The 18098-nt window shown below is 43.9% G+C and overlaps 1 protein-coding gene across 7 annotated transcripts in view; it reads right to left on the bottom strand.

Annotated features, from left to right (window-relative positions):
• The window catches only part of KIAA2012 (KIAA2012 ortholog), a 100498-nt gene extending 88128 nt beyond the window's left edge, over positions 1-12370 (bottom strand). The window contains exons 1-2 of one of the 7 annotated variants that reach the window (XM_045078578.1): positions 11801-12370; positions 10330-10614 (exon numbers count right to left, since the gene is read on the bottom strand). In XM_045078578.1, the coding sequence (XP_044934513.1) occupies positions 10330-10614; positions 11801-11884 (369 nt within the window). In that variant the 5' untranslated portion in view covers positions 11885-12370. Of the gene's footprint in view, positions 1-10329; positions 10615-11800 lie in introns of those variants that run through there. The other 6 variants (XM_013062318.2, XM_013062320.2, XM_013062319.2 and 3 more) reach the window with 6 other exon arrangements.
• Between the last annotated feature and the right edge of the window lie 5728 nt (positions 12371-18098).

Here is an 18098-nt window from a genome sequence, read left to right as displayed (position 1 = left end):
CTTCTCATGCCTGCCTTGGCTTTGCCAATCAATTCCAGCTTTTGGTTTCTTCTGAAATGAGTAATTACTGTGCACCGCGCAGCCTGTTGTCCCCACTCTACCAGAGTGCTTCCTTTAATAAGGGACTTTCTCTGGCCAGCCATGTGGCAATGCCCGCCAGGCCTCCATATGCGGAGGAGCAGAGAAGACCCCAAGTGCCTTCTCCACCCCCACCGCCCCCGCTGAGCACTGGCTGTCATGTCCACCCTGCCCCAGTGCTGGCCAGTGAGGGTTTCCAGAGAATGGAAGGAGCCGCTGCAGGCTGCTCAGCAGATACAGGGTGGCAGGGTGCCAAGCCCAGACAGCCAGCCGCCATCTCACCACAGACGGTGGCCAGCCTTTGCGTGCGGGAGTTGACAGGGGTGAAGAGAGGAGTCCAGAAATCCCAAGACCAACAGACAAAACCCCGAGCCCCCCCCCACTTCTCCAGGTCCATTTCCAGGCTAAGAGTCCTACCTGCCTCATTGCCCTGACTTTCTTCCACTGGTTCTCCCCTCTAGGTCTTCCCTTACCTATGACTGGAAGGTTTCTCTCCACTTATTTGTACCATAAGACTCGGCTCAAATTCTACCTCCTCCAAGACGTAGTCACTTTAATCTGGTCCTTGCACACCCCTGCTGGGTAGAGGTTATAGCCTTTCCCTGTCACACCCTGACAGCTAATATGTTCATCCAACAATGATGTGTTGAGCCTCTGATGTAGGTCAGACACTATTCTAGGCACTGACAAGTTAATAACCCCTCGAGATGCTGGCGTGTTTGAATCGAAATCCCCAAAATGCCTGTCCTTCCCTGCTGAACACCTGTCTCTTGAACTGCCTGCTTCCATCAGAAGTTCTTCTCTGAGGAGGAACACAGCTGCCTCCTGTTTTGCAGTCAGGCTTGCCGGAGCCAGTTTGCCTTGGCAAAGGCCAAGCTTTCCCACAGAGGCTGACCACCCGTGGTTGTCGCACCTGTGCAGGTCTGACTGGAGCCAGCCGCGGAGATACAAGGGACCTGCCACTGGGGTACGAGTGGGGGTGTAATGGGAATGGAGAGATGTGTGCCACTTGCAGCGGTGCCTAGAAAGCCTTCTCCACCCGTAGCCTGACTCTAATCGGTTCTGTGTAAACACTACCACTCTCAGCCAACCGTTTTCTCTGCAGATTTAATTTCTGCAGTTCTGGGCAAACGATACTATCTCTCTTCCATATATGTTCCTGGATATCAGGCCATTAAAAAGAGAATTGGGGTGCCTGGGAGATGCAGTCAGTGAAGCATCTGACTCTTGGTTTCTGCTCAGGTCATGATCTCAGGGTTGTGGGATTGGCCCCGCACTGGGGTCCATGCTCAGGGCAGAGTCTGCTTGTGATTCTCTCTCCCTCTCCTTCTGCCCATCCTGTTCATGCTCTCTTGCTCTCAAATAGATAAGTGATTCTTAAAACAAAAAGAGTGAGAGAGAGAGAATCAGAAAGTGGTCTGAATTTTCCTATAGTCCCATTGTTGCTTGATTCCTGACCACACCATTTAACATCAAAGTGTTGACCAGCCACATGTCGTAAAAGCAAAGATAATAACAATTAGAATTGAAAATGGCAAGAATTAAGCTTCAGTTCTTGTAAGAGCTCAGTCGGCCTGGGTTTGATTCCGCGCTCCATTATTTACTAGCTTTGTGACTTTGGGGAACTTACTTGACCCATCTGTGCCTCAGTTAAGAAACTGTCAAATGAGGATGATAAAAGTACATAGCCTACATGCAAAAAAATGAAGCTGGACCATTACCTCACACCATACACAAAAACTAACTCAAAATGGATCAAAGACCTAAGTATAAGAGCTAAAATTATGAAACTTTTAAGAAGAAAACATAGGAGAAAAGCTTCATGACACTGGATTTGGAAATAATTTATTGTATATATGACACCAGAAGAGCAGGCAACAAAAGAAAAAATGGATAAGTTGGACTTCATAAAAATTTAAAACTCGTGCATCAAAGAATACTGTCAACAGACTGAAAAGACAATGCAGAGAACTGGATAAATTATTTGCAAATCATCTATCTGATACGGGATTAATATCTAGAATATATAAAGAAAAGAATACTGTCAACAGACTGAAAAGACAATGCACAGAACTGGATAAATTATTTGCAAATCATCTATCTGATAAGGGATTAATATCTAGAATATATAAAGAACTCCTGCAACTCAAAAGCAAACAAAGCAAAATGACCTGATTTTAACAATGGACAAAGGACTCGAATATACAATTCTCTAAAACAGGGATACAAATGGCCAATAAGGACATGAAAAGTCAGCTCAATGGGAAGGAAATGAAAATCAAAACCATGACAAAATACCACTTCACACCCATTAAGATAGCTGTTATGAAAACAGCAACAACAACAACAACAGCAGAAGATAACAAGTGTTAGTGCGGATGTGGAGAAATGGAGACCCTTGTGTATTTCTGGTGGGAATGTGAAGTGATGCAGCTGCTGCTATGGAAAACAATATGGCGGCTCCTCAAAAAAAGAAAAATAAAATTACTATATGATTCAGCAATTCCACTTCTGATATGGACTCTAAAGAAATGAAAGCAGAGACATAAACAGATTTTATTTTTTTAGGATTTTATTTTTAAGTAATCTCTACACCCAACTGAGCCAGCCAGGTGGCCCGAGGAGATAGATATTTGTAGACCCACAAGTATAGCGACCTTATTCATAATAGTCAAAGTATGGACACAATCTAAATGTCTATTGACTGATGAATGGCTAAACAAAGCTCTATACATAGAGGACTATTATTCAGCTTAAAAAAAAAATTTGGATACACTACACGCTACAACATGAATGAACCTTGAAGATGCTACACTAAGTGAAACAAGCCAGGGGCAGAGGGAGAGGAAGAGAATCGTCATCAAACCCATATCATGTCTAGCTCTGCCCTTAGCGGGGAGTTTGCTGGAAATTCTCTCTCTCCCTCTCCCTCTGTCCCTCCCTCACTTTACCTGTGCACTCTCTCTCTCTCTCTCTCAAATAAATACATCTTTTAAAAAGAACAAATAAAATCTTTTGGGTTCTGGAGATGGATGCTGATAATTATTGTACAACAATGTGAATGTACTTACAGCCACTGAACTGTATATTTAAAATTAAGTGGTAAATTTTATGTTACACACCTTATAAAGTTGTTATATGCTTTATATATGTATACTTTTAAATATATTTTTAAGTTGTTATAAAGTTTACAACACACCTTATAAAGTTGCTATGAGGATTAAATGAGATAATAAGTGTAAAGTGCTTATAATAGTCATGGATATAATAGTGTTACCTAAGTGTTAGCCATTAGTATAAATGTTCTCTATTTGTTGGTCATACAAGGGACCCAGTGGATGAAGTACATAAAGCCTAGAAAAAGAGAAGTCGATTGGATCGTATATATGGCTAACTAGGAACTTATTACCTATAACCCAGGCTGATTTTGATGAAAATCTGATTTGCTTTCCTAGAATTGTAAATGGTTTTAAAGGATGTTTAGGAAGACCCAGATCCCTTTTTAAAAACTGCTCTTAAAGCAAGAGAGGTGCTTCTTTTCTCTGGAGCATGTGGAATCTTCAAAATCAGGCCCTCTAAGCATTAGGAGTTGGGCTTTGGAATCAGTTGTCTGGCTTCTAATCCTAGCTCCACCCCTCAGATGTGTAACTTTGGGCAAGTTAATTAACTTCAAGCCCCAATGTTTCCTCCTACAAACTGGGGGATAAAACTAATACCCAACTCATAAACTTGTGCAAATTGAGTGAGGTTATATAGATAAAATGCCTGGCATACACTAAGCACTCAATTAGTGCTAGCTATTACTGGCAGTACCTTTGACCTCATTGCCATGGTTGAACCGTGATTCACTTTTGATCTTTCCTATTTCTGGCTCTCCTAAAGGCTCTACGTACAAGTGCTCAGGAACAGCTCAAATGGAGGACCGTTGGCAGAAAGAGTATAGTCAGGTCACTCTGTTAACCTTTCGCTGCTTTGGTGCCTACTTGATGCTTTGTTGATAGCCGTCAGCACTGAGCATTTCTTAGGAAAACCATCAAACAAGTAGTAGGTTGTCGCAAAAGGAACTTCTTCCTCCTGGTCTTTGGCTCAAAAAATAACTTATAGGGGCGCCTGGGTGGCTCAATGGGTTAAAGCCTCTGCCTTCGGCTCAGGTCGTGATCCCAGGGTCCTGGGATCGAGCCCCACATCGGGCTCTCTGCTCTGTAGGGAGCCTGCTTCCTCCTCTCTCTCTGCCTGCCTCTCTGCCTACCTGTGATCTCTGTCTGTCAAATAAATAAATAAAATCTTTTAAAAAAATAACTTATATTGCCTACTATTCCATTTTGTATGATGAACCATTATGTTCAGGACAGGAAAATAAATTTTACTCAAAAAACACATTTCTCACAGTATTACTTAATAAGATAGTAGCCTGAATGTGCCTTCATGGCTTGGACTTTGGTTGAAAACACCAAATAAAGAGTTAAGAACCTTGAGGCTCAAATATTAGACAGTGTAGAATGTGTAGAGATATATTCAGTGGAGCAAGGTTTATATTACCCTTAAATGTAGCCAGGTTTATAAGGGAGATGGCAGGAGCAATGCAACCTTGGTTGAAATCCACTATAGTAATCTGAATTCCATTTATCCCTCACTGGGACAGAGAAATGGGATGCTCTGTGAATTTAATTTTTGAAACAAATTATTTTTAATATGCTATTTATGTTCCATCGTTGGACACTTAAAAATATCACCAGATTTACAAAATTCTAAAACTCTAAGAATAAGAGGGGCACCTGGGTGGCTCAGTTGGTTAAGTGATTGACTCTTTGGTTGACTCAGGTCATGATCTCAGGGTCGTGGGATGGAGCCCTGCATCCTTCATGGGCCCCTTCCATGCTCAGCAGGGAATCTTCTCTCCCCTTCCATCTGCCCCTCCCCGTCCCTCTCTAAGTAAATAAATAAATAACTCTTTAAAAAAATTAAAAATACTAGGGCACCTGGCTGGCTCAGTCGATAGAGCATGGAACTCTTGATTCTGGGTTGTGAGTTCAAGTCCCACAGTATAGAGATTACTTAAGAAAAAACAAAAAATGCCAAAACCCAAAAAGGCTCACACTCTTTGTAACCCAATAACACTAAAATGCATTTGTAAAAAAGAACAAGACATACTAAAATGATGGGAAAATTATGTCATATTTCTGATGATTTGAGAAGTATTTGAAGATTCTGCCATGTTTCAAGAGAATCATCATGACTATCATTTCGATACTACCCCAGATTATGGCTATTTAGGTTTTAGAGCTATTCAAATTCTAAATAATGGGAAGCTGAATGAATTCAACCCCTCAGGAAAAATGGTAACCACTTCGGGAATGTTTTAATAATATTTTCTCCTTTAAAAAAAAAACAACCCAGGAACATATTGTGTGTATCTACAAGTGTGAGAACTCTGATATCTAATCACTTGACTTAGCACTTAACCTTTGCTCATTAGGAGTTGGGCCATCACGAAGGTTAAAGAGAGGGGTGCCTGGGTGGCTCAGTGGATTAGGCCGCTGCCTTCGGCTCAGGTCATGATCTCAGGGTCCTGGGATCGAGTCCCGCATCAGGCTCTCTGCTCAGCGGGGAGCCTGCTTCCTCCTCTCTCTCTCTCTGCCTGCCTCTCTGCCTACTTGTGATCTCTCTCTCTGTCAAATAAATAAATAAAATATTAAAAAAAAAAGAAGGTTAAAGAGTAAGTATATGTTGAACTATGAAACCCAGATGGATATACTGCCACACCCATGACTTTATATCCATGTATGGAACTGGAGATAATGGGAGATGGTTGAAAAATTTAATCGCAGCTCCCTGTGATGGGCTCTAGGACCACAGGTCTGAACGAACTGGAATTTTTCGCAGGTTTCCTGATTTCATAGTTTAGCCAGAATAGATCCCTCTGTAAGTAGTACTACTCTGTCTGTTAACTATCTCCTCTTCCCTCCTGCCTTGTTTTGGTTCTTTTACTTTGAGTGTGGTGTTTTTAACTCCTGAACTATATACTATTTGAACAATGAAACACTGACCCTGAGAAATAGATGGCATGGTTATTGGTGGGCTCAATTTACAGCACTTTTCCTATTTCATTTCCCTTCCTGACCTCTCCTGGCTCCCTTAGGGTTAATCCCACTCTCTCTGCCACTGTTTTACTTCGTTCAAAGGGATAGATATTTACTTTTTTAGTAGATCTTTACTTTTTAAAATTTTTGTTTTATTTGTTTATTTTTTTAACTAGGAGGAAATCTATTGTAATTACATATATATACACAGGGAATCCATATAAAGATGAGAGATTCCCTATAGATTTTTATTTTATTTTTAAAATTCCATGATTTAAAAAAATAATGTTTGGTAAAAAGGTATGTGTGAATAAAAATGACTTTTAAGGGGCACCTGGGTGGCTGAGTGGATTAAAGCCTCTGTCCTCGGCCCAGGTCATGATCCCAGGGTCCTGGGATCGAGCCCCACATTGGGCTCTTTGATCAGCAGGGAGCCTGCTCTCTCTCTGCCTGCCTCCCTGCCTACTTGTGATCTCTCTCTCTCTGTCAAATAAATAAATAAAATCTTTTTAAAAAATAAATAAATAAAATGAGATAGTAATAGTACACTCTCAGGACTGATAGGAAGCATACCTGAGTTAGCAGGAATGCAGTAAATACTCAAAAAATGTTAATGAACTTCAGTATTTTCATTAGATGAATATTCCTTTGCAATCTGCCCTAAGAATATACTGTGGATATTTTATCATGTTATTCGTGACTAATACATGACTTTATTCCCCAACCCCAAATTCATTATATGACTATACTATAATTTATATAATCAATGTTTCATTGTTAGACATTTATTATTTTCAATGTTTTGCATAGTAATAATAACCTGTAGTAAACATTCCTGTGCATAAATCATCGGGCCCATCTCTGATTATTTCCTAAGGCAAATTCTGAAAGTAACATGCCATGCCGAATCAGAGTATTCGCTCTTCATAGGCTTTTGCCAAAATGCCTTTCAGAAAACTCATGTGGCTGTGCGCTCCTGATGTATGAGACAGCTCATTTCCCCACAGCCTTCTCAGCACTGGATATTATGATGTAAAAAGCTTCTTGCCAGTCTGTAGTTTTCCTAATCAGATGGTGGCCTGTAGTTTACAAAGCTCTCCTGAGCTGTTCGTTGTCTTTAATCCCAAATCCCTTCAAATTGCTGCCCCTATTTCTTTTTTTTTTTTTTTAAAGATTTTATTTATTTATCAGAGAGAGAGAGGGGGAGAGAGCAAGCACAGGCAGACAGAATGGCAGGCAGAGGCAGAGGGAGAGGGAGAAGCAGGCTCCCTGCTGAGCAAGGAGCCCGATGTGGGACTCGATCCCAGGACGCTGAGATCATGACCTGAGCCGAAGGCAGCTGCTTAACCCACTGAGCCACCCAGGTGCCCCTGCTGCCCCTATTTCAACCTACAATGTTCTCTAATCTTAAATTTCCGCCCTGTAACTCTTCTTTTCTTTCCTTTCTGGTTTCTTCACACAGTTTCCCTTCTACCCACCCAGGGGGTAGGTGACAGTGTTCTGTTTTGTCACGGGTGTGGCTTATAAACCTGGAAGGGGGGACCGCGGGAGGACGGGAACTTGCCCTCTTTTCACGGAGCCCAAGTCTAACCCATCCCCAAACAGACTCTCCTTCTTGATGCGGCCTGAAATAGTCAAGTGTTGGAAAGCTGTGAAAGGTATTCTTACTCTTGACAGTAAGGTAGCCTACACAGCAGGGCCGAACCACGAAAGCAGAAACCACTCTTAGTATTTAAACACAGCAAAAATTTAATTCAGGGAATTGGTTGCATAGACGACTAGAGAGCTCAGAAGCCGCAACCATGGACAGGCAACGCTGAGATGAGTGATCGACAGGCCAGCACTGTCCCTGGGCTTGAGCGAGGAGCAGGTGGGGGTCCCCAGCAGGAGAAACCTGGTGAGGAGCCACACCGGGCCCGTCTGTGGGGAGCTAGACACAGAGGTGATCGCCACCGAGAGACAGAATGGAGGGGGAGAAATACCTTGGTTTTTTCTGTCCTCCCATCCAGTCTCCTGCCAACGTCTCCCACTGGCAAATTCAACTAAAAGCCAGTTTGATACAGATTTCTGTGGAATTGTGGATAGCCTGTGCTCAACCCCACATTTGTGCAAAGCAAAGTAAAGGTGAGGAACGGATGTGAGGGCAGACAGGCCACGGCCTGGCACGGTGACCTCTGCAGGCCCTTCTGAGCCCAAAGACAATAGGGCAAAGGACCCAGTATGCCTGTCCTGGGGAGGTAGGCACCCCCGGGCTTGAATTCTGACGCTGCCACTTACTAGCTCTGAGACATTGGCCACATCCCTGAACTCCTCTGAGCCTCAGTTTTCTCATATGTGGAAGGCGGCAAGAAAAACCATATGTCACGGAGTCACCGTGAAGATGAAATAATAGAACTATAAAATAACAGTAAGCTTTCCATAGCAATTGGTTTCCTTTCACCCAAGAATTCAGGATTCTAAGACAAAGGACAATGAGCATTTGGTCACATCATGAAGCTTCTCTGTATTTTGGGGCACCTGGGTGGCTCAGTGGGTTAAGCATCTGCCTTCAGCTCAGGTCATGATCCCAGGGTCCTGGGATCAAGCCCTGCTTCGGGTTCCTTGCTCATCGGGGAATCTGCTTCTGCCTCTCCCTCTGCTGCTCTCTCCCTCTCTTTCTCTCTCTCTGTCAAATAAATAAATAAAATCTTTAAAAAAAAAACCCACACAAACTTCTCTTTATTTTGAAAGAAGGAAAGGGGGCACAGGCATCTTTCCTTTTGGAAGCTCTGTCTAGGGAGGGGTAGGTGATAAGTTACCCAGTAATGATACTGGGAGATGATGGAAGAAACACTGAAAATACCCTACATGATCGATTTATTCATTCCACTAACAGTTATGGGTACTCACTATTTTCTGGAACATAGACACGGTCCCTGCCCTCAAGGAGATAGTAGCAGATGGACAGAGAGATACATTGCAATGCGTGATACTATGGGAATGTTTACAGAGGAGAGAGCAATGGGAGATCTTTGCCTAGAGACATGGGAGAACACTTCAGTGAGGAAATGATATCTGAGTTGTACTTTGTAGGGTAAGCAGGAGCATAGAAGCATATGCAAAAGCATACAGTCAGAAGAGGGTGCAGAGTGTTTGGGGAACAGTGAGCTGTTTTTGCAGGTGGGTTCTTGAGGGGTTCACAGTTAACGTGGTGGTAAGAACCACCAGCAGGTGCGGCTAGCTTTGGAAGAGAAAGTCAGCGGGGAGGGCCTGGCCTAAGAAGCTAATGACTTCAGCCTGTGGGGAATGAGAAGCCAGCAGACTTTTACACTAGGGAATAATCGAGGTGCTTGGGTGGCTCAGTTGGTTAAACGTCTGCCTTCGGCTCAGGTCATGATCTCGGGGTCCTGGGATCGAGCCGGACAACAGGCTTCCTGCTCAGTAGGGAGTCTGCTTCTCTCTCTGCCCCTCCATTCCTCTCCCTTCCCAACTCTCTGCTCTCTCTTGTGCTTTCTCTCTCAAATAAATAACTAAAATCTTAAGAACAAAAAACTAGGGGGTAACCTAGAATTGTATAAAGCGAAGCGATGCATCTTCCCAGACTCTCTCAAGGCCTCAGCCAAAGGGCTCGTGCATGTCAGTCAGGGACCGCGTGGACATCTCATAAGACATTAGAAAGTATGAATCAGAAAAATAAGGGTTTTCTCTTAGTACTAAATTCAGAATGGAAAGACTCATTAACTTCTCCTGCAGATGCTGAAGGGCTCAAGGTAAATATTTAAAATGTTCCTCCTCTCCTTTGCACAAAGCCAAAAACATCAGAGGTGTGATGATGATGCTTGTGGCTATGAGGCAGGATTTCAAGGATTCTGATGAAACGTCTGCTGGCCTGGGTCCGTCTGAAGCTGAAAAGGACTTTGTGTTACTCTAATGGGAAGGAAAATACAAGACGGTGGTAGCCATTGCCCCGGATGCTTCCAGAGCCCTTTCCATACATTATCTTGTTTAAGCCCCATGACAACTCTGTGAGGCCCAGAGGGCCCAGAGTACAATCCCATTAGAGAGATGAGGAAATGGAGATCTTAGGGTTTCGCACCTTCCCTGGGGTCTGAGAAGGCATGGCCAAAGCTACAGCTGGAGTCCTAGACACACAGGCCAGCGCCTTCCCCAAACCCAGGACTGCTCTGCCTACCTGTCTCCTTCCATAGGCCAGGATGGCTTTTTTGAGGTCCTGAAGTGTGTGCAGCTCAATACCCGGCTTCTTCCTGCGGCCTTTGAGGCGGTGGGGGCCTTTTCTCCTCTCCTCCGGTGTCCATGCTGTTATGGCTAAACCCTCCGAGTAGAGGATCAGGGCCCCCTTCCTGGTACTGAAGGTTTTAGGGAGAAAGAGGCTCCAGGTGTGCTGGTTGACACTGCCCTCCTCCTGTGGTTTGCTGACCAGGACATAATCTTCTGGGGACTTCCAGTTCAAGTAATCCTGCAGGGGAAAGAAACCACCTCGATCTAAGGCCCCTCCATAGCCACAGCCCTTGTGCAAGGTGTTTGATCTTTTTGCAGTGACTGATTTTCCGTGAGTTGTTTCCATGCTGTCATAGGACACAACCACTCTTCTGAGCAATGGATTCCGTTCTCCACATCTCAGAATCAGGAGAACCTCGGGCAGGGTTCCGTTCTACCGCCATAGAATTTTTAGCAGAGCCGTTCATGCCTGGAGGCTTCAGTAGACCAGTTAACATGTATGGTATGCAAGTAAGTAGTCACAATTATCAAGGGCAGCAGATAACTTTGAAATTAGAACTGGACTAGCTGGCAGTTTAACTAGGGGAAAACCGTTCATTCCAAGCATCACTCTACACAGCGAGACTTTCTTTGCATTCCAGATGCCATGTAACATGACCTAATTTGGCTATTTAGGGCCCTATAAAGTAGTTGCATATCTTGTAAGTAAGTAAATGCCATTGGCCACAGAGGTCCTTTGAAACTTTATAGGTCTTTTAATATAGCAAAGGTCAAATATCACGACAAGCTACCATGACAATGAAAGTCTCTGTGTGATCCAAACATTTTCAAAGAACCCCACTGGGTTGCTTATTCCCAGCAGGATTCAATGAAATAAAATTCCAGTACAAGGGAATTTTGCCACCTCTTTAAAATCTTCTAAAATGAGATTTTTTTTTAAAATTATTTTTATTTTTTCTGCCTATGTCAAGTAATGAGTCTTCTGGGTTGAATTCCAGAAAGTTCAAGGAAGCCATTGAAATGGCACGAACATACACAGTCTTTCAACCGCAGAGCACAACTTCTGAAAACCAAACGGCCATCAACTTGCCCAGGACCCAGGTGGAAATACTGGTCTTGAACCAAACCGCCTGAATTCTAAACAGTCTGGAATCTCCTTCGGTCTAAAGCAAATGAGGCTGTAAGTGAGTGCTCAAGGGGAAGGAAGAGCGTCCCAGAGGCAACACTGATGTGCAAGCACACTTCCTTGTTTTCTTGAGTTTAACCAAGGGAAGAGGGAACATCTGCCCTCGACCACCCCCCAGCCCCGCCAACCTCACCAACAGACCAAACCAAAACACGCATGGTTCAGCCCCAAATGGAAAAAGAGAGCATTCTCTTCCCACTCCCCAAATATGCCTTTATTCAGCATTATTCAGACTCACCTCTGGTTCAAAATAGACTTCTAGCTTCTGTTTGTTCTGGACCAACTTCCCATGTCCCCGGCTCAAGAGGGAGAGCGTGAACATGTTTCCCTTCTGACCACCCTCCTCAAGGGCAGTTCATCTTGGTTTTGAAGGCTGAAAACTGGTCACACCTCAAGATTTCCTGAGCTCAGCAGTGAGCCCGAGAAGACCACAAACACTGGGCCTTTTATGAAATACATTTTTCCTTCGTACAGCAGCTTCTTAATAACAACCAGCCACACAGTTTAGACAGTGTGTGTCTTTGTCGGGAGAAAAAAAATAAACCGCAAAATCCAGACTGATCTCAAGCTCTGGATTGTCTCCCCCTCCGGCAACCCCTCTCTCTCTCTTCTTCGCCTGCACCCTTGTTGTCCCACTGTCCTGTTGCTCTGTTACGGGGCCCGCGTGCGCATACTGATCTGGGCCACTGCACCATCCTTCTCATTGTGAGCGGAGGTTGTTTCCTGGTTGCTATGGTAGCACAGGGACGTGAAGTCTCTTCAACCAGCGGAGGCAAGGCAGGGACTGCTGAGGGCAGTGTTCACACACTGCGGGGGACGGTTCAGGGACCGGGCTCAGATTTCAAGTCCTGATTGCAGGAGCCACAGCGATGTTGGGGTATTTTTTTCTGTTACAGTACTCTTCTTGCTTTTAGAGCTGGCTTCCCTTTTCTCCTGATAGGCTAGCTTTTCACTGTCAACCAGCCATTGATAGACTCGGAGGAGTCGTCTAGGTCACCTAAAGCAACCTGTGACGTTTTCCGTGGCTGAGCTCCAGCATCTTCTCAACTGGACATGAGGCCTTTTTATGGTAGTAGTGGCTTTGCATGGGTGAGTGTGGATACTGGGAATCTCCAGATTCTTTTGCAGGTCTGTCTCACTTGGGCAACTCCCAATCTCTTAAGAGATGTGGGGGGAAGGGGCGGGGAGGTGCTTTCCACAACTGTCCTGCATGATGCAGAATATTCCCCCTCCGCGTACCAGTAGCACCCATTTTGAGAAACAGGGCTATGGCCTGGGCTGCTTGGTTCTCCTTGATGCTGACGCTATGAGGGCAGGACGCAGTAAGAAGTTCAGGAAACCAGAAGACACTTTTGCTGGTGATCTAGAACCCAGCTTTGATCTAGAAACCATCTTGCCCTGTCATCAGTCTACAGAACTTCCAGGGCCACCTTGTGAGAGTGCCCCCTACTGACCTCCAGGAAGAAGTACAACAGGCTTCAGGCCCAGTTAGGTTTTAGATCTCCCTCCGTGGCTTTCTGAGGAGGCAGGCTCAAGTCTCCCGAGGAAGAAATACGGGTCATGCTATTTAATAGATTGGGTTTATCATGGACAATTAGAACATTGAATGCAGAGGTTCAAAATGGAATTTAGTCAAAACCAGTGGGTGCCATTGCAGTACCCATTAGAATAGTTATTGTTCAAAGACAAAACAAAACAAAATACCAAGTGTTAGTGAGGAGATGAAGAAATTAGGACCCTTGTGCACTGTTGGTGGGAATGCGAAGTGGTGCAGCCCCCGTGGAAAACAGTATGACAATTCTTTAAATAAGAATTTAAGATGAGTATAAGAAATAAGATGAATACCATACGATCCAGGAATTCCACTTCTGGGTTTATAATCCAAAAGAAATGAAAGCAGAGATTCAGAGACATATTGGAAAAACCCCATGTTTCACCCCGTGAGTATCACTCACAATAGCCAAAATGTGGAAATTAGTCAAGCAACAAAATATGACATAGTTGTGGAATATTATTCAGCCTTGAAAAGGAAAGAAAAGTCAGATTCATGCTACGATATGGAAGAAACTTGAAGACATTATGCTAGGTGAAATAAACCAGTCACAAAGGGGAAAATATTACAGGATTACAATTATATGAGGTACTTAAAATAGTCAAATTCCGAGACTCAAGGTAGAATGGTGTTCGTCAGGGCAGGTAGGAGGGGAGAAGGGAAAGTTAGTGTTTAATGTTTAATCTTCAGTTTGGGAAGATGAGGAAGTTCTGGAGACTGGTGGTGATAGTCGCACAACAACATGAAAGTACTTAATGTCAATGGATAGTACATTTAAATAATGACTGAAATGATAAATTTCATGTTATACATATTTTACCACAATTAAAATCTTTAAAAAGGAAAAGAAAACAAAAAGCTGAATTTATCCCTTTATAATCTGAAGGCGACTGGTCAGCATTACTGTGGAGTGAGCTCCTCACTGCAGGTGGGACAAAAATCCTACAAAATGAGGGTTCCAGAGAGTTTACAGGGCTCTTAAGCTATAGTTGTTCCCGCTCTTCCCCTTTCTGCCCCTTTGATATGCAAAAGGGACCCACCACAAAACTTTACTGAGAGAGATACATATTAATTATATATTATTAATTAATTATATAATATAACATATATTAGTATATATCACTATACATGGCCCCTGTCCTCAAGAGGCTCCCAGCAGACCCTAACCACCCACCAATTGAACTGCTGGGCATTTACCCCAAACATGTAAATATATGTGATCTGAAGGGGCACCTGCACCCCAATGTGTATAGCAGCAGTGTCCACAATAGCCAAACTACGGAAAGAGCCCAGATGTCCATCAACAGATGAATGGATAAAGAAGATGTGGTATATATATATATACAATGGATTGTTATGCACCCATCAAAATCGAATCTTGCCATTTGCAGTGACGTGAATGGAACTATAGGGTATTATGCTAAGTGAAATAAATCAGTCTGAGAAAGACAATTTTCATTTGAGCTCACTGATATGAGGAATGCAAGGAACAAGGCAGAGGATCATAGGGGAAGAGAGGAAAAAATGCAACAAGACAAAACCAGAGATGGAGATAAACCATAAGGGACCCTTAATCTCAGGAAACAAACTGAGGGTTGCTGGAGGGGAGGGGGCTCCGAGGGATAGGGTGGCTGGGTGATGGACATTGTATGTGCTATGGTGAACGTTGTGAAATGTGTAAGACTGATGAGCCACAGACCTGTACCCCTGAAGCAAATAATACATTCTACGTTAATAATAAACAACAATAATAATAAAACTAAAAAAAAAGAAGGAACAGCAGCTCCCAGCCGGGTAGAGAAGACAGGCATATATGGAGCAGCACCTGAGAGGGGTGACAGATATGACACATGTGACATATATGACACATGTGACATATATGACACATGTGACAGATAAGACACATGTGACAGATATGACAATGGAAGTGGAGATAAGTAGGCACTCCAGGACAAGAGGTGGGGTGGGTGTTGTGTGGTGGTGGGCCTTGTAGAGGGCTACGAAGAGGAGGGATAATAAAGGTGGGCTTTGATGAACTGAGCAGTGTATGGCAAGGAGGGAAAAGCCACAGGTCGTGTGGGGAGAGAGGCCGCTGGAGAACCAGGCCAGTGGGCCAAGGCCATGAAGGCCACACGTGCCCTACTAAGGCGCTTTGGACTTTATTCTTCAGGTTTCTTTGTTTGTTCTTTTATTTTATGAGATGCGGGAGTGGGAGAGGGACAGAAAGAATAGATGTAAGGGATTTTGAGGTAAAGCCAGTAAAACGTAGAAATTATTAGATTCAGAACTAGATCGCTTAGACATTTTTAGTAGTATCATTTCAAACATTTTGGTCATGAAAACACAGGTCATTTCCTAACCTTCGTGTTTTCGTAGAACTTCAGACTTGAAAAGGACATTAGTGGTCACTTTGTTTTTGTATTTGTTTTCCTCAAGTGGTTCACAGGTTCATAATGAAATTTATTTTGAATTTCAAAGGAAGAAACAGCCCCGATCCATTACTGAAAATTGAATCACATGGACTTTATCATAAAACATAGTAGTTCTGAGTAGCTTGTATGACATTAGTTCGACTTGTTCTGTAATAAAAGACTGTGTAAAGTACTACAGTGTTTGTAGTCTCAAACACTGCTTTACTTAGCCACTTCTGTGCTGTGTTTGCAGTGGGTAGCAAAACATGGTTCTTTTTACAATAGATTTGAGTGAGTGAATTCTAGTAGAATTGATTTCTTTTTTCTTTTTTTTAAATTTATTTCACTTCTTAATGTTTATTTTAAAAAATTTTTTTAAAAGATTTTATTTATTTATTTGACAGACAGAGATCACAAGTAGGCAGAGAAGCAGGCAGAGAGAGAGGAGGAAGCAGGCTCCCCACTGAGTAGAGAGCCCGATGCGGGGCTTGACCCCAGGACCCTGGGATCATGACCCGAGCCGAAGGCAGAGGCTTTAACCCACTGAGCCACCCAGCTGCCCCCCCTTTTTTTCTTTTTAAATGTTAAATTTTAATTTAAAATTTTCCAGTTTCATTGACAGATAATTGACATACTTCACTCAGGTAGCTTTTTTAAAGCCGGCAGGGTGATGGGATTCCATCTGGGTTTTAGAAAGATAACTCGGAGAACAGTAGAAAGGATGGATAGAATGAAGGACTTTCAGGGCTTTGCAGCCCAGGCCAACCTTCTCTTGGATTTGAATGAATTAATCAAATCATCAGGAATAATCACCCGCTTAATCGGTCTTTGGGACATAAAGGAGGAAACTCCATTCCAGTTGCAAGAAAATACAGATGTCACTGTTTTGCGAATGCCGTTCCTCGGGGAAGACAGTAAGGAACACAAGAAGGAAGCGACTGAGCGACCGAGACCCGAGGAAGAACCACTACTGTCAGCCGAGGAATGACTCCAGGTTGCTCCAGCGGAAATTCTTCCTCCGAGCTCACCTGACTTAGAAACCTTAAGTCACCGCTATGCGGTCAACTCCAGGAGGTGACCTCGCTGAGTCCAGGTCGAGTGAACAAAATACCCAGGGGCCCATCCAGCTCTCCCCACACCGTGGCAAGGCTCCCAGGCCTCTGAGGGGCTGTAACCAGTGAGCAGCCAGACCACAGCCCAGACCACAGCAGGCCTCTCCTAAACTGTCGTATTTACATCCGTGCTGTTTAATATGGACAATGAACAGATGTACCGATCAATTAATAGACATTTAAAAGCATTTACTCAGACCCCACAGCAGTTTATGGAAAGTGCATTTAGAAAGCAATCGAGGTTATTGCTATTCTAAAGTGCTTGGGGATCCCAGATGAAAGGCCCTTGTAACTGGAAAGTATTTATAACTCAAGAAGAAACCCTCCACACCCGTGTCATATACCACCAACACTATCTCCCGGCGCGCCCGACCTGTCAGCCCATGCCGCATGTCTGTTTAAATTACACTGTAAGTTCTATAGGGTGGAGACCTTGTTTTTATGGTTTGTAAAGCATCATGAATAACCATGGCACTCTGTAAATAAATAGGAACCACATGAAACAAAGAAGGGAGATGTTGGTCCATGGCCATGTCCCCCGCAGCCTCCAGGAATTTGTCCCTTGCTCCAAAGTGCTGGGGGTAAATGGATGCCCTTCTGGGGAAGTGGCCTGTGGGAGAGTGTCAGCATCCTTATCCCCCTTTAAAAGGCAGTGTGGGGACCCCTGGGTGGCGCAGTCTGTGAGGCAGTTGACTCTTGATTTTGACTTAGGTTGTGATCTCAGGGTCGTGGGATTGAGTCCAGCATCGGGCCCCCTGATTAGCGTGGAGTCTGCTCGAGATTCTCTCTCTCCCTCTGCCCCTCCCACCCCCACTCATGCTCTCTCTCTCTCTCTAATAAAAAAAAAGTTTAAAAAAATATATAAAGGGCAGTATGATAGTGTTTTCCAGGAACTGTGTGCACCAGCAGGGCAGCCTCCCAGAACAGTCATTGATGTTGCCCTTGTTACCCACAGAGGAGAGATCAGTGCACAGAGGGATTAAATGATTTGCACAAAGCCACAGGACAAACCAGAGGCAAAACGGGCTCTTGTTCAAATTCGGTCCTCTTCTCGGCCTGCTGGTCACCCCATTTCTGCAACAGAGTAGTAGCAACTATTCCTGAGAAGCTACGTCCTGGTTAATATCCGGCAGCCGGGAAGCTGATGTGACCGAGGTCATCCCAACTCCTTCTTCAGCCTCAGAGCTGGGGACTGGACCCCAGATCTGTGTCTGGCCCTGTGAAGGCCTCCAAACACTCCTATCTCCCCAGCCTTGCTTATCCTCACTTTACCTTGCAAATCGAGTTGCAGGAGCGTCAATGAAAATACATTTTTAGCTTTTCAGTCTCTTGCTCTGGGGGGAGGGTACAGGGAAGGTTGATAGAACCATCCATGGCTACCTACCGTAAGTACCAAAGACAAGCTGTATGAGAAAGTCAAAACAAAGGATTTTTTAAAAAATATAGACTGTGTATCTTTTT

Source organism: Mustela putorius, unplaced genomic scaffold (genome assembly GCF_011764305.1).
Source record: "Mustela putorius furo isolate JIRA1106 unplaced genomic scaffold, ASM1176430v1.1 tig00000275_pilon_pilon_pilon, whole genome shotgun sequence".
In the NCBI taxonomy this organism is placed as follows: Eukaryota; Metazoa; Chordata; class Mammalia; order Carnivora; family Mustelidae; genus Mustela; species Mustela putorius.
The sequence above is the reverse complement of the archived record's forward strand: the minus strand, read 5'-3'. Positions and strand labels throughout refer to the sequence as shown.